Source organism: Protobothrops mucrosquamatus, unplaced genomic scaffold (assembly GCF_001527695.2).
Source record: "Protobothrops mucrosquamatus isolate PMUCROS unplaced genomic scaffold, P.Mucros_1.0 scaffold4326, whole genome shotgun sequence".
Lineage (NCBI taxonomy): Eukaryota > Metazoa > Chordata > Lepidosauria > Squamata > Viperidae > Protobothrops > Protobothrops mucrosquamatus.
Genome location: NW_015390240.1, coordinates 2,569 through 19,392, shown reverse-complemented (window position 1 = coordinate 19,392; position 16,824 = coordinate 2,569). Strand labels below are relative to the sequence as shown.

The following is a 16,824-nucleotide window of genomic DNA, read 5'->3' as shown; positions in this document are numbered from 1 at the left end:
TGTGGATGCCACTTCCGGAAGTCCATTCTGGGCCTGGGCAACAAAAAAAATTAGCTACCGGTTCTGCCGAAGTGGTGCAAACTGGCTGAATCCCACCATTGAACCCAGCTGATCGTGGTTTATTCAATCAAATATGGCTAAGCCAGCTGTGTTTAACACAATGGGTGCACAACTCATGTACAAAGGGCAAACTCAAAATATTTCCCATGCAGAGGGAGGGGATCTCTGAGCTGTTAGCTCCTAGCTCCCTTTGTAGACACCCCTGAACTGGACAAACCCAGTTGTTTTATGATTCTGAAAGAGTTAACTATGTACAGAGTATGAATCAAGGTCTCAGCTAATGATAAGACTAGTTGTGAAATTTGTCTTCTAACACCGTTCTTCTGGTTCAGTGCCAAAGAGTAAGATGGGAGAAGGCAGATCATGGATGGAGATTAACGTTGCTGCTTGTCTGGTCTGAATTTCCCACAGCTTTTCCAAACTTGGGCAGTTGAAATGGGTGTAGTTCGTTTTGAGCTGCCCAAATTCTCAGCCATGGGCACTCAGGCTGAGAAAAATCTGTCGGTGGAAATCCATCCAGAGTGGAGAAGATGGGTCTAAGCACAACGGTCCTGCTTCGCGTTATGACCTGGAAGGTTGTGTGAACTCAACCAGTAGCGGCTTCTTCAAAGCCGTGACTTAGCACACAGTAGGTGAACGCAGCCTAGTAGAAACACAAGTGCAGAATATTCCGTGTTTCCCTTAGCTACTCTTTCTCTTCCGGACAATTTCTTCCTTCTATTTTTTTCACACTGCGGGAGACAGGGTTTCACCAAGCAAAACGCTTACTAGTGATCCTTTTATTGCTCAACATTATTTATTCTGTGCAAGAAAAAAAAAGGAGAATGTCCTGGGGTTTGTGTTTTTCAGTCTCCCGTGCCATGTTTATTCACAGGCCACCAATGTAGCAGGCAATTGGCTGTATCAGCTGTGTGCCCCGGTGCCAACGATCCAATTCCCCGGGGCTGGGGGTGGGTGGATGGTGCGTGTAAGGGTTATGCAGACTTGTCTCTGCAAGACTCTCAAACTGTTCTCTTTCTTCGTGCCAGCTCCGGGTTCACTGCAGCAGAACTTGCATGATGCAACTCAAGGCTCCAGCCACGCCTAGGAAGGACGACCACGTCCAGCGGAATCAACTTTGCATGGATCCGAATGCCAGCTGCACGAAGTCTGCTGAGAAAAGCATGGCTCAAAGCGGAACGTTTGTGGGAGAAGTGGGAAAAAATAAAAAGGGGGAAATGTTTCAGTTTTCTGCCCATTTTGCAGCCCACACTGCTGTCGATATGATTAAAAACAAGCAGAAACACAAACTCTGACCTTGGGAAAAAGGGATGCTCAAAGAATCCTTTTATAATTTTGCTTTAAACCAGGGGTCCCCAACCCCCGGTCTGTGGACCGGTACCGGGCTGCAGCACGCCAGCAACCGGTCCGCACACACAAGCAAAGCCCCATTGCGGGATGCAGGCAGCACACAAAACCTCGCCCCCTCCAGTCCGTGGAAAAACCTCTCTCCATGGAACCGGTCCCTGTTGCCCAAAAGGTTGGGAACCTCTGCTTTAAAGGGAGTTAACACACATTTCTTAAACTAGAGCGTTGATCGCAACGCACCAGCAACTAGAGTTCAGATGTTTCATGAGGCGCTTGTGTTAAAAATAGCGGAGAGAGAATGCAAGGAGTAAATGCATAGTTTTGAGCAGGGTTTTTTTTTTTTATCATAGAACGCCCAGAACGGAGTTCCGGCACCTTTTTTGGATGGAACTTTGTAGGGTAGGCAAGGCAGGTTGTATGACGTGTGTGAGTTCCGGCACCTTTTTTTATTTTATTTTTTTTACAAAAAAAGCACTGGTTTTGAGTATTTAAATAGCATCTTGGCCGCTTCCTAAAATCTCCAAGAAACCATCCCAGAGGCCATGAAATATTTTAAGTTTCCTTTTCAGGAAGCAAAGTACAAGATCAAGGAAGAGGGGAAAAAAAAACCAGGGTTTGAACAGAGAAGTCAATGCCGGTTATCTGCAAATGCAGCCTGAAAAACCTCTGCATGGACATCTGGGAACCACAAATAATTAATATAGGTAGTCCTCAGCTTACAACAGTTCGTTTAGTGACTGTTCAAAGTTACAATGGCACTAAAGTGACTTATAACCACAAATAGGAAACAGACCACAAATAGAAGGGATTTTTTAAAAAAAAACATACATACAAACATAATCTCTTTAAATCAAACTTTCCTGTAACTCAGCTTTTAATACAAGCAGCTACTGACACCTAGAGGCAAGTAGATTAATTACCTCTTCTTAAACTCTCTTCTAACAGTCTTAACTTTGTTAACCTAAAACTTTAGCTCAAATGATCCAGATTTAGCATAGATTGAGCGTCCTCAAAGTCAAATATCGTATGCATTTGGATCTAAGGATAGGCATGATCCTGGAACAACTGATTGTTGGAATACTATCCAAACGTGTAATGGAAATATTTGACATGTGGAACTAACACATTTAAGTCAAAAACAACTTGATAGTGTGAATCACCGAGTTCCTCAATTTTCTCAGAAAAAAAACCCCCAAATTATTGTATACTCATACTCACGTCGCTGTAAAAAAAAATGACAGTGCATCTAGGTAGATAATAAGGGATTTTTATAATCATGTCTCAAAGGTGCTTTTCCAAGAGGCAAAGTGGACTTTCTTGTTTTTCTTTGAAAAGAGGCCAACTATGTCAAAACTGAACAGCCCTCTCTCAACAGAAGGGGAGGGATAGAACATCATCTATCTCCAGTCTACATACAGTCCTTGGACAGTTCCAAGAAGGCTCCTACACCCATTTGCACCACTCAGGTGATCCTGGGGACACAGATTCTCCAAAGTGCCTGAAGGCAGGACAAGAAGCAACAGATGGAAACTCACCAAGGAGAGAAGCAACCTAGAACTAAGGAGAAACTTCCTGACAGTTAGAACAATTAACCAATGGAACAATCTGCCTCCGGAGGCGGTGAATGCTCCAACACTGGAAGTCTTTAAGAAGAGACTGGACAGCCATTTGTCCGAAATGGTATAGGGTTTCCTGCCTGAGCAGGGAGTTGGACTAGATGACCTCCAAGGTCCCTTCCAACTTTATTATTATTATTATTATTATTATTATTATTATTATTATTATTATTATTATTATTATTATTATTATTATTATTATTAGTATTATTATTATTATTATTATAGATAAACCTCCAGGTGGTCTCAACGACTCTCTAAAAGAATGCAAATGACCAGCTGTCTGCCAGGAGTATAAATCCTTCCCTTCCCCACCATCCAGTCAGAGCTGAAGAAGCTTCTTGGATGAGAAGCAAAATGTCTTCAAAAGGAAAACAAACAAAGTCCAGTTGCCTCCTGAAAAAAAGCACCTTTGGGACCTCCACATGACCTGGATGCCTGAGAATCTCCATAGACATTTGAGATCAATGGTTTGTTAAGCTCCGGGCTCTTCCTGCTAAATCGTGTTGAGCCATTCTATGCACTGCCCTAGCAGTTTGCAGAAGCAAAAAATAAAAATAAAAATACAGGAACAAGACAATTTTCATTTTAATTTGACAAAGCAAAATACATCTGGGCAAAAAGTGTCTTCTACAAAATCATTAAGGCTTCAGTCTTCTATTTTTTCCAGGGCTTCCATATCCTCTGGATCCAGGCGTTGGATCAAGATCTCTGAAAAGAAGAAATAAATTTGCAGCTGACTTTTTGGGAAAGGCACCTAAGCCGCTGAACTGCAGTAGAGACAGGCAGTCCTCCACTTAACAACATTTTGTTTAGTGACGTTCGAAGTTACAACGGCACTGGAAAAAAGGGACCAATGGCCATTTTTCACACTTACGACATTTACAGCATCCCCCTATAGTCACGTGATTTACATTCGGATGCTTGACAACTGATTCACATTTATGACGGTTGCCGTGTCCCAGGTTCACGTGATTCCCTTTTTGCGACCTTCTGACAAGCAAGAGTCAATGGGAGAAGCCGGATTCACTTAACAACCATGTTAGCAATTGAACAAATTCAGTGATTCACTTAACGAATGTGGCAAGAAAAGTTGTAAAATGGGGCAAAACTCAGCAAATTTCTCATTTGGCAATTAATTGCGGTCGTATGTTGAGGACTATCTGTACATCTTCTGAAGTTTGTGAAACAGCACTGCCTACGCTACTCTTTCTGCCTGCCAGGTTCCACATCCTATTTTTACACCCTTCTAATGAAAAGAAAATGCAAAACACCTGTGGCTAAGGTGAGCTGTTTTCAAGAACGCCTCTGTCCCCAACAAGACCTCTGTAGGCTGAAGGTGGAGGTTCGTTCTCCGAGCTTGTGGGTTGGTTTCCGAACGTTTCATTACCAGGCTAAATAATCTCTTCAGCTGAATTTGGGGAATGTCGGTGTTGGTATTCTTCTGTTTATAAGGGCTTTGTGTGGTCAGTAAGTCTTGTGATGAGAGGGTCATGTCAGGTGAGGGTCTTGTGATGGGAGGGTCACGTCAGGTGAGGGTCTTGGAATGGGTCTTGTGAGGGGTCAGGTGTGGGTCACATCGGGTGAGGGTTGTGATGGTCTAGTGATGGGTCAGGTGTGGGTCACGTCAGGATCTTGTGATGGGAGGGTCACATCTGGTGAGGGCCTTGTGATGGGGCCAATGATAGGTGAGGTGTGGGTCCTTGGTAGGCATTCTAAGAAATTCAGACCCTGCATGGCTGTAGGCAGCAATGTTTGCAAGAGGTCCACCTGCTCAGAAAAATGGCCACTTGATTTAAAGCAGACATGTCAAACACAAGGCCCGGGGGGCGGATGCGGCCCGCAGTGGTTTCATGTGGCCTGTGAAGCCATCCTGGAAACAGTGAGGGAACGGCCCCCACTGCCTTGGCCCTGGCCCAGGCCAGCCAGGAGCCAATATACAATTTTGTGGTGGCCATCTATGCTGAAATGCATTCAGTCTTAGCTCCACAAGGCCATCTAGAAACAGCGAGGAACCAGCCCCTGCCGTGTCAGCCCCACCCCCTGGGTGCATGCTAGGGAGGTGTCACCCTTTGTGAGGAATGAAGAAATGGACCATGCCTTGGCGCTTGCCCCGGTCCCACCCCCTTCTGCCAGAGACCCTCAGATCTGTCCCATTACTGCCCAGGCCCCCACAGGCACCCTTGACGCGAACGATGTAGAGCTGGCCACGCCCACCCAGTAGGCCACACTCACCCTGGCCACACCCACCTGGCCCCCCAAGGGCAACTGCAATGCTGATGCGGCCCTCAATGAAATTGAGTTTGACACCCTTGATTTAAAGTAAACGAGATTAAGAATTACCGTCAAATTAAAGGGAGGCAATTCTGTCTCTTGGTGCCTCTGACCCACCAAGCACTGCAGCCTTCAGAGCTTCCCCACTCTACAGCTCGGGTGCAAACTAAAAGCTGATGAACCTGCTACGTTTATATATTGGATTCCCCACACTTGTGGTTTAATTGGCCCAGGGGACACATCACACTCACTGAAGTGGTCCTGGATTTCGAACAGAAGAGGTAAGTTTTGCCTCTCCACCATATTGAACGCCAGACCGTTCTTCCCAAACCGGCCAGCTCGACCGATGCGGTGGAGGTAGGTCTCAAAGTCAGGCGCATGGAACACTGTTGTAGGCAAGGTAAAGTTCACCACGATGGTGACTTGCATCACGTCAATGCCTAGGGAGAAATATAAACAAAGAGGATCTTTACAGCTGACCTGCCTGGTGATGAACAGCAGCCAAAACGAGGGTGTCATGGCCCCATCAGAACCCAGTTGGGAGGAGGAGTTGGAACCGGAACCATCCAGCGGGGATGGCACCTTTCCCATGGAATGCTTGGAGAGGCCCAGGGGCTGAGGATGATGCTGTCCCAGGCCCTTCAGGCATTGGGGGAGGTGGCTGACCGTACAGAGAGCTATTTGACCTCACAGACACAGGGGAAGATTGACTGCAGACCAATGCGGTGGTGCTGAGAGGCAGCAGATCCCCTCTGACGAGGAACAGCTGCCTCCCCCACTCAATCCAAGGACACGGAGAATAGAGCTAAGGAAGCTCAAAGAAGATCAACGGGGCTACTCGGGACAAAGTCGCCCTGCCCCTCCTCAAAAGCAACATTTGATGTGGGTTGACTTAAGGAGACGTTGGGGACGGGAGGAGAGATTTTGTCTCTATCAGGAACAATTGTTGGCTTTGGCTTACAACTCCCCTGGCTTCGGAAAAACTCAGCCTTGACTCGAGTGATTTTGCCCCTGCCTTGACGACTGCCTTTTGCCTCATGGACTTGCCTTTTGCCTTGTGATTTACCTTTGGCCTTGTGGACTTGTCTTTGGCCTTTGAACCTTTGCGAATTGGTTTTGTTTACTGGTTTTTGTTTGTGGGTGGCTGCCTTCAGGGAAGTGTGGGGTGGAGCCATACTGGCTGTTGTAGGGCCATCTGTTGTGGCATTTAACAGAGCAATAAAGGACTCTATCGATGGCTGCCTCTGCCTAGGTGACCCAGGGCCATAAGAGAAGAACGAGGGGGGACATGATAGCAGTGTTCCAATATCTCAGGGGCTGCCCCAAAGAAGAGAGAGTCAAGCTATTCTCCAAAGCGCCTGAAGGCAGGACAAGAAGCAACGTATGGAAACTAATCAAGGAGAGAAGCAACCTAGAACTAAGGAGAAACTTCCTGACAGTTAGAACAATTAACCAGTGGAACAACCTGCCTCCAGAAGCGGTAAATGCCCCAACACTGGAAGTTTTTAAGAAGAGACTGGACAGCCATTTGTCCGAAATGGTGTAGGGTTTCCTGCCTGAGCAGGGGGTTGGACTCGATGACCTCCAAGGTCCCTTCCAACTTTACTATTATTATTATTATTATTATTATTATTATTATTATTATTATTATTATTATTATTATTATTATTATTATTATTATTACTAGAACTGTACCTCTGGCGCAGAGGTTGGTTGTGATGATAACTTTGTATTTCCCATCGCGGAACTGCTGGATCACCTCTGCCCGCTTTTCAACTGTCAGTTCCCCGATCAGGAGGGACACTTGGTGCCCATCTGTTTTTAGGGCGTGGTACAGCCATTTAGCATTGTAGCGAGTCTGTCAAAAGTATACAAGAAAAGAGCATGCCACAAAGGGAAGCCCTGGAATAGACAGTCCGCCGGTTGCGTTTTTGATGTACTGTAATGTATTCCTTTATAACCCGCCCGATAGAGATAGGCTTCAGGATGAGAGGCAATAAATAAAAACAAGGAAGCCAGGAAGCAACTTACCACAGCAATTCACTCTTCATTCTTCTTCTGTATCTAATGGCCATTGTTAACAAGGATGACATTTCTGCATCAATATAAACCAACTGAAAATGCTGTTCCCTCTTTGGGTGCTTGGCAATGCATGACTATGTCCCAGATTTAGTGGTGACATATCTGCTGTCATGGTTCCAACAGATGAAACTTCGAGGCATTGTTTACCTTAAAGAATCTTTATTTTGAGTAGCATAACATTGGCACTGCATAATCGAAGCAGAAAACTGAATTCCCCTCCCTTGAGCACATAGTATCAAAGCACAATTCCCTCCTCCAATTAACAGTCATAAATCACATTCCCCAATTAGCTTGAAGTGCGGGCCTCCTCTCCAGTTCTCCAGCCCGCCAATTCCTTATCAGCTCTGGTTACAATAACCTTGTTTCTCACGCTAGGTTTAGTGTTATGTCTAGCTGAACTCTCGTTCACATCCCCCCTCCCAGCATCATCTAACCTAAAAGCAAAAGGTAAAAGATGGCTACATTTCCATCTGTTGTCAATGCAAAAACATCCGATGTTAGCAGCGTTGACATCTGCAGGAAGATGCCTGAATCCAGCCAAATGCTGGCCAGATGTTAACGGGCAGAAGGAAAGGAGGAACAGGAAGAAAAGCTGCTACCAAGACAATGCTTGGATAACAGAAACCTGAGTCAGGAACAGAACTGTAATGTGTACATGTGGTCCTCGACTTTCAACACTTCATTTAGTCACCATTCAAAGTTACAACGGCACTGAAAAAAGTGACTTGGGACTGTTCTTTACACTTATGAGTGTTGCAGTACCCCCACGGTCACGTGACTTATATTTGGACGCTTGACACCTGACTCAGATTTACGATGGTTGCGGTGTCCCGGGGTCACGTGATCCCCCTTCTGACAAGCAAAGTGAATGGGGAAGCCAATTTCACTTAACAACTGTGTTACTAATTGAACAACTGCAGTGGATTCAGCAATATCAGGCAGCTGTGGCAAGAAAAGTCGTAAAAATGGGGCAAAACTCACTTAACAAATTTCTCAGCAACATAAATTTTGGGCTTCGTTGTGGTCGTAAGTCGGAGGACTACCTGTATAAAAATCTCAGATAAAACCCTCCATTATTCTATGAAGGGAAGGAAGGGGGGGGGGAAAACTTTCAGACTTGCAAGATTTTATTACCGTAATTTTATAATACAAGCCATCCTGGGCTTGTTTGACTTTGGATTCCTAGAACGGTTTTGTTCTGTCCAGCCTATGTGAGTCCTTGTTAAACTCACAAGGAGAAACCCTTCTTCCAACAAGCAGGCTGGAACCGCAGGAAAAAACCAGTCCCCTTTTATTCCCAGACCTGAGTCAATGTCCAAGGCAAAAAAAATACAGTTCACAGAAACTCAATCAACACAAACGGTTGCCTTCGGCAACCAGCACCTCCCACACCTCCCCTTTTATTATGCAGCCAAGGCGTGGCTTCCTAATGCCTTCTCCTTTGCCTTTAGAGCCGCCCATTGCATTCCTCTACTCTCTTTTCTTGCCAGCATTTACGGGCATCCTGGATATCTCCCAACTGTGATTCATCACTGTCCAACTCAGACTCCCAGCACAGCTGTGTCTCAGCCTGAGCGCGAGTAGAGGGGCCAGGCTCCTCGTCAGACTCTAAGTCTTGGAGCTCCTCAAAGTCTTCCTATGACTCTGATGTCACTCCAGACCCCCCTCCTCCTCCTCCTCTGATTCCCCAGACTCAGCTGCCGGGTCCACTGGCTGGCGAGGAATCACAACAGGTTTTTACCTTGATGGGAGGACAGGAGAGCACCTTACCTGGCAGAAAATGATGGCCTGGCCGATAGTGATGCTGCCGTAGAGGTTGCACAGGGCTCTGAATTTGTCTTCCTTATTCTCACACTCAAAGTAATACTGCCTGATATTGCTGAGGGTCAGCTCTTCCCGGCGGAGGGTAATGATGTTGGGCTCAGGGATGATGCGCTGGGCAAACTTGAGTACCGGCGGTTCGAAGGTTGCCGAGAAGAGAAGCAGCTGGCAATCTGACGATAAAGATCTGCGGAGATTTTTTTTTTTTAAAGAAAGAAGAGTTCCAACATGTAGGGATCGAAAGAGCCGATATGAAATACCCAAAGGGAACTGTTCTGCACCAGCCCTTTGCCAACATTGCCATAAATGAATCTGTTTTTAAAGAGCCTGCAGCTCAGGGGTTTTACATACACAAGGTTTCCAAATTTGATCTTTGGGGTTTCCAACGACAGAAAACTGCTCCTCAGCAAGATCTGCATTGGCCATATTCAACTGACAGCACTATATCAATAGCAATTAGACTTAGTCTAGACCAGGGGTGGGGAACCTTGGCTCTTTTATGACTCGTGGACTTCAACTCCCAGAATTCCTGAGCCAGCATGAGCCAAAGTTCCCCACCCCTGGTCTAGACTTAAGACTATATACAAAGCACCGGGAAGCTCCAATTGGTGCAAAATGCAGCAGCCCGCACGGTTTTGTGTAAATCCTCGGTGTGCACATGGGTCACCTCTCTAGCGGGAGCTGTATTGGTTGCCGATTTGCTTCCGGGTGCAATTCAAGATACTGGTTGTCACCTTTAAAGCCCTTCATGGCTTGGGACCAGGTTATTGGAGGGACCGTCTCTTGCCGGTCACATCCACCCGACCCACTACAGCAGGGAGGCAAGGAACGTTGTGGGTCCCGTCCCCTAAGGACATACATCTGGCAGAAGAAGGGCCTTCTCTGCAGTGGCTCCCTCCCTCTGGAACATCATCAGATGTCAGATTGGCCCCCACATTGACACTCTTTCGGAAGGCCCCGAAGACGTGGTTTTGCCAGCAGTCCTGGGGAGCCCAGAGTGGGATGGAGCCCATGAAACGGCTGGTATGAGTGTGTGTTGCCAGAGTGGGGGTTATTATTTTATTATTTTTATTTTATTTTTATTTCTTTGATATTGTGTTTTTATTTCCTGTAAGTCACCATGAGTAAGCAGCAATATAAATTTTCCAAATAAATAAATTCCAAATAAATATACCGCTTCACAGTGCTTTACAGCTGTGCTCTCTTAAGTTGTTTACAGAGTCAGCATTTCGCCCCCAACAATCTGGCTCCTCATTTTACCGACCTTGGAAAGATGGAAAGCTAAGTCAACCTCAAACCGGTCAGGATCAAACTCCTGGCAGTGGGTAGAATTAGCCCGCAATACTTCATTCTAACCCCTGTGCCATCAAGCTCTTGTTGGTAGTAATTTCGTAGCTCAAAGATTAGCAAAGGTCTATTTGGACTGCAGTATCCATGATCCCTCACTATGGGCCATGCTGGTTCAGTTGATGGCAACCAGAACATCTGGAAGGCCCTAGATCAGGGGTAGGCAACCTTGGCTCTTTTATGACTCGTGGACTTCAACTCCCAGAATTCCTGAGCCAGCCATGCTGAGGGGAAAGGGAGAGGTTTCCAAGCTGAGCCATGCTGGCTCAGGAATTCTGGGAGTTGAAGTCCACGAGTCATAAAAGAGCCAAGGTTGCCTACCCCTGCCCTAGATTTTATGGTCATGGGATAAACAGAGAAATGGTCCGTTGACTCCATGGGGCAGAAGAAACAAGAACCTAGAAAGCTCTCAAATCGGAGACAGGAAGACGGCACATGGAGAAGAAATCCGGTACAGGAATTTTAAGAGGGGCATCGTATAATTGAAATGACCAGTAACCTGGGTGATTTTACAGCAGATACCATGACAAATAGGGTGCACCAAAAGTTGTTGATCAACCCTGCTTCCCGCGAAGCTTGTAGGCAGAAGTGCCAACACATCCATGCTTTTATTCCATACCACATAAAGCAGCATTTGTTGAACCTGAGATCTACTTTTGCCCTGGCAGAGATGAGAATCTTAAAGACTTTCTAAATAATATAAATCCATGAAAGTTTTTTTTATTTATATGATCTGTATTTTTACAACTGGATGAATGTGTGGCATTGAGTCAAGTGGGGAAAAGTTAAATATTCAGCATTTTTAATAGTGGAAAAGAAACCCTAATTCAGGAAGAAAAAAAAACATATTTTACCTCTGGATACGAACACTCTGATCCAAGAAATTCTGTTTATCGATCATAACATCTGCTTCATCCAGCACATACACTTTGATCTTCTTCATATTAAAAAGCTTTAGCTTAAAACACCAATCTAGCAGGGTCCCTGGCGTTCCAATTATTATTTGTTCTCTTACTGGACTCCCCCTTGGAACTAAGAAGAACATATTTATGTAAAAAAAAACCATTATTTGTCTGCAATAAAGAAACTTTAAGACTATGTAGTAGTATTTTTGTGACGTTGTTTTTCTTTGGTCTGGTTCAGAATGAGGGAACTATGAAATTGAATAGACTGGATAATTAGGAACTTCGAATCAACAGAACAACAGATTGGAAGGGGCCTGCGAGGTCTTCTAGTCCAACCCTGTGCTCAAGCAGGAAACGCTATACCATTTCAAACACACGATTGTCCAATCTGTTTCTAAAAACCTCCATCGTGGGAGGCAACCGTTCCACTGATTAATTGTTCTAGCTGTCAGATTCAAACCAGAATTGTTTTTGTTAGGAATATTAGGAGCCAAATATGGAAAGGAGAATGACTATTTAATATTACACATATTGACAGCAGTGAGAATAGCATTTGCCCAATATTGGAAAAATGAAAATATACCATCTGATGAGACCATAATTAGGAAAATTTTTAGAATGTGCAGAAATGGACAGACTAACCTTAGAGATTAAAGAGAAAGAAGACTCAGTCTATTTTAAAACATGGGAAATTTTTTTACCAATGGTTAGCAAAACAAACTAGCAAGAAATGATTGTGATATTTAATATGAAGAATGATATGTAATAATTGATACTCTTTATGATTACTGTTTTTCTTATTTACTATAGCTATTTACTATTACATTAATTACTGTTATCGAATATATGTACCCGGACAATAGTCTGCTAAGCTTGGAAATGTTATTGGGGGCAACCCCATTGTTGTATCTACCCCTATCCCTTCCCCAACCTTATAAAACCCAATACAATCTATATAAATAAAAATGTAAATGTCCGTTTGTTCAAAATCTTAAATCTCCGAAAGTTCTTCACAGATTGCTTTGAAATTTTGACACAATGTTGCATTCGAATACACGCGTGTTTTTATATACCTATATTATATAGATGTCACACCTGTGACAGGTAAAAACATGCTTTTTTAAAAAAACAGCGCCATCTGTTGGACGTAAAAGCAACACACGCTACAGCAACATTAACCAGACTGAGCAACAGCAACACATGGCCAGGTACAGCTAGTATTGTATAAAAAATTGTTCTAGCTGTCAGGAAATTTCTCCTTAGGGTCTCCAAGTCAATTTCATACCAAAGGAAGAAATTGAAGAGAATGTTGGGCACCCCATAGGATTGCTATGACAGCAAAACAAGTGTGAGTATAAACATTATTAATCTTCTTGAATACAAAAAGAGAGAGAAACAGCCATGCAGAGATTTTGTGTCTTCTTTTTCAAAAAGGAAGGCATCAAAGTTGCTCTCTTGGTGCCATCCAAATATTTTGGACTGTCATCCACACCTAATTAGATACAACTGGTCCACTGGCTGAGACTCACTGGATTTCTAATACTATATGGAATATATGAAGGGCACTGCATTACCTACTTTGGACCTCATAAAAAGGACGAAGAGAATGAGTTTACACCATGTCACTCACACTATGAAATAAGCAGCTTATAAGTTCTTGTCAATATATATGCATCTATTGGAGACGCATTCTGACATTTGCGGAGTATGGTTTAGCCAACATCACCAAATGCCATGGTGGGGTATAAATAGCTAAATACAGCCTGTGGAATTCTGGGTGTTGAAGTCCACACCTCTTGAAGTTGTCAAGGTTGAGAAACACTGGATTACGGCCAAGAACTAGGAGAGGCAGAAGATGTATTTGCAGAAGGTGATGGAGGAAGGGCAGGTTAAAAATCTATACAGTATGTAAGTAATCCTTACCTATGTTGCCTCGAATAGCATAATTAACCTTTATGTTGACACAGTATCTCCCCATTTTCTCAACCACACGTCCAATTTGAACAGCCAGCTCAAAGGTGGGAGAGAGGCAGAGGCACTTCAAGGCAAGAGAAGAAAAATGTAATGTACGACTTATCAATATCAATCTGTAGCCACATTTTAAATTTAGCCTTCAACAAGACATGCCAATGGCATCGGCTGTTTTCACATTCATCGACTCCAATTATGACCTGACTGTGGAGTAATGATGACTTACAAAGTCATCTACCTCTTATGAAATCGCTATCTCCCGGCAATTGTTCCCATCTTCCTTTCAAAAGGAGCTGCATTCATAAATGCAGATTATTTGGGTGCAAGTCTCCTGCATTTTAAGAAAGTGTCAACCGTCTGGCTAGCCAGTTCAACACTGAGGAATCTTTACGGCCTTTGAGGTGCCATAAAAGATAAGCTTTATTGAATACACATCTCGGTACTGAAGAAGCAAAACCAACTCTAGTTTTCCCACACAAAAATTTGATTAGTTAACCATAGCTTTTCACAATCCTCACCCACCAAGTGTTCAGGTGGCCCAATCACATCTCTTCGGTTTGTTATGGGAACGGTCCACTTCTCCATCAGACACCTGCTTTCATGACCTTAGGTCCCACGGTCCGTGGACGGAGGTTAGCAGGCATCTGAGCAATTCAACCTTGACAGAAAGGTGGTTGCGGACGCATGCCATAGCATGCTGGAATGAGTCTTATAACCACACACCTTATGACTACACCCTTCATTACAGGTAGTCCTCAACTTACAACAGTTTGCTTAGTGACCGTTCAAAGTTACGATGGCACTGAAAAAAAGTGACTTATAACCATTTGTCACACTGATGACCGTGGCAGCATCCCCATGGTCACCGGATCAAATATTCAGACGCTTGGCAACTGATTCATATTTATGACGGGGGCAGCATCCCGAGGTCATGTGATCACCTTTGACCTTCTGAACAAGCAAAGTCAATGACTTAACGACTGCAGCGATTCACTGAAGAACTGGGGCACAAAAGATCGTAAAATGGGGCAAAATTCATTTAACAAATGTTTCACTTAGCAACAAAAAATTTGGCCTCCATCGTGGTCATTAAGTCGAGGACTATCTGTATTTTTCTGACTAGTTACACTTTGGCTAAATATGTACTTGAACTTCTAAAAGAGTTCTGCTTTTTCTATATGAACAACTCTAGAGCAAATTATATTAAAAAAGGCAGATATTACTTGAATTAGTTTCTCACTCACACCCTATGGTTTTTTTTAGCAGTCAAGTTTGGAAAATGCTTGATAGTGTGTGTGTATGTGTGTTGGTACAATAAAATAGTGTGTCTGGGTGAATTGTTTCATTGCCACCCACATAGCGATATTGCTCACACGCACTAACATTAATGAAATATAGCAGGATATATTCCCAAAATATATCTGTAAGCTGTCTCCTAGGTGTGTGAAAAATAAAATGTACTGTAATTCCCTATACCTTATAGAGAAGAAGTGGGTAGAACTAAGGCATCAGTCTGCATGAACCCCAAATTAGGCTATTAAACATATGCCAAAAAAGCAAAGGCATCAAAATTTGAGTGGAAAATATATATTTTTTACAAAACCTCAGATTATTTATAAAGTTTTTGCTATCATCTTTTTCAGTCAAGTAAAGGCAAGGAAACAGTCTTACTCAAGTTGATACTAAAAGCTCTGCTCACAAAAGAGCATTGGTGAACTGCCCTTGAAGAAAGTAAGGTATGACCAAATTAGTGACTTTTACCTGTGGAAATTCCTTCTTTGGGTCTGTTCTGCTCAGCATAGCTAGAACAAATGCAGCTGTTTTGCCTGTCCCTGACTGACTTTGTGCTATAAGATTTTCGGGTCTAAAATACAAAATTACTTTATTAACATCTGTACAAACAAAGAACAACTGACTAACAAGAGAAAGGGAAACAGTAAAACAACTTGAGGATTTTTTTTTAAACATGAAACAGACAGAAAATAAAGTGGAAATGGCATTTAAATAAGGAGAACTAAGGAGAAGAACATTCCATAAAACCAAGCCTGAAAGACCAAAAAAAAAAAAAAAAAAAATATACGAAAATATATCATTCCAAAGGATGAACAAAATTGAACCAGCTGAAAAGATTTCTCCAACAGGATGGTCATATGTAAAGCAAACATAAATCTGGTATCCTAAGTCCATCTATTGTTTTGGGAACAATACCCCATTATCACCTCAGCCGCATCCCCCCCCCCCAAAAAAAGCTGTTTTGCTTTTATCTTAGGTCAGTGGTGGCGAACCTATGGCACGGGTGCCAGAGGCAGCACTCAGAGCCCTCTCTGTGGGCACGCGCGCTGTCACCCCAGTCCTAGGCCTTCAGCTGGGTTTTATAAAACCTTTTCGCTTTAGGCCTCCGCCGTGTGCAAAAAAAAACAACGATTCAATCAATTTCAACTTCTTGCGGGAAAAAAAAGTTCTTGCAAAGTTGGAATTGATTGATTGAACTTTTTAGTCCCACCCAGTCTGCCGTTACCACCGCAGCCACCCCCACACAATTGGCCACACCCACCCAATGGGCCACACCCACTCGGCACTTGACAATGCATAAGTGGGTTTTGGGTTGCAGTTTGGGCACTCGGTCTCTAAAAGGTTCACCATCACTGTCTTAGGTCATAAGAACCCCAAAGTCCCATGGACCAGTTCAGCATTCTTTTTCCACAATTACCATCTTTGACACCCCAAGTAAAAAATGCAATAGTTCAGCTTCAAGGCAAAAAAAAAAAAAGTGAGATTCCCCTACATTCAAGTCAGCTAATAGAAGTCACTGCCTAATTGATATAGGGTTTTCCTGGGCTACCAGTCAAGCAAGGCCCTTCCAATTTCTTTTAAACCAACTTACGGATCAGCCAGCATAATTGGCAGTGCGGTTTCCTGTATCTTGGATGGCCTGTTAAAACCCATGCCGTAAATACCCTGCAGCAGTTCTGGCTTCCTGTTAAAACACCAAAAGGGTACAAATGTACTGGTGAACAATTCATAACCATTATTAATAATGGTTATGAATTGTTATTGTTATTAGAAAAAGTAATTAACAAATGCATCAAGGCGAATGATTTGGAATTGTTTTTAAATATTTACTGTTTTATTCTAAAAAATGAAATACAAAACAGTAAAACAAACAAACAAAATGAAACAAAAGCATACATTCAACCCTAACAACAGCAAAAAAAGGGGGAAAAAACCCAGATCCTACATTTAACATGTAGGATCCACCCTGCCTGGTTGTCGAAAGAAAAGAAAAAAACAGTAAATTCTCTCCCCATTTTACAAGTATACATACATAAAAGAAGAAAGAAGGAAAAGCAGTCAACTGGTTAAGCTGAACAATACACTAATCTTCAAATCCCTCTGTTCAC

At 43.4% G+C, this 16,824-nt stretch overlaps 1 protein-coding gene across 2 annotated transcripts; it reads right to left on the bottom strand.

Annotated features, from left to right (window-relative positions):
* Positions 1-3,622: 3,622 nt before the first annotated feature.
* On the bottom strand, positions 3,623-16,443 carry LOC107298848 (ATP-dependent RNA helicase DDX25-like). Of its 2 annotated transcripts, XM_015828213.1 has the most exons (8): positions 16,308-16,443; positions 15,185-15,287; positions 13,376-13,490; positions 11,402-11,579; positions 9,150-9,387; positions 6,993-7,155; positions 5,549-5,737; positions 3,623-3,734 (listed from the first exon to the last, which is right to left on the bottom strand). In XM_015828213.1, the coding sequence occupies exons 1-8, from the start codon at positions 16,367-16,369 to the stop codon at positions 3,673-3,675; spliced, it is 1,110 nt and encodes a 369-aa protein (XP_015683699.1). In that variant the 5' UTR covers positions 16,370-16,443; the 3' UTR covers positions 3,623-3,672. The 2 variants fall into 2 exon arrangements, with proteins under 2 accessions (XP_015683699.1, XP_015683698.1); XM_015828212.1 differs by lacking the exon at positions 16,308-16,443 and having other exon boundaries at positions 15,185-15,437.
* Positions 16,444-16,824: the final 381 nt, after the last annotated feature.

What these genes read in the sequence shown, in the direction of transcription:
- LOC107298848 (XM_015828212.1), bottom strand. Translation starts at nt 15,391, where the DNA reads ATGTTTAAAAAAAAATCCTCAAGTTGTTTTACTGTTTCCCTTTCTCTT. An exon ending in CAAAGAAGGAATTTCCACAG is followed by an intron (nt 13,491 to 15,184) that starts GTAAAAGTCACT and finishes CTTGCCTTGAAG; the next exon opens with TGCCTCTGCCTCTCTCCCAC. An exon ending in CGAAATCCAGGACCACTTCA is followed by an intron (nt 3,735 to 5,548) that starts GTGAGTGTGATG and finishes TCTTCTTTTCAG; the next exon opens with AGATCTTGATCCAACGCCTG.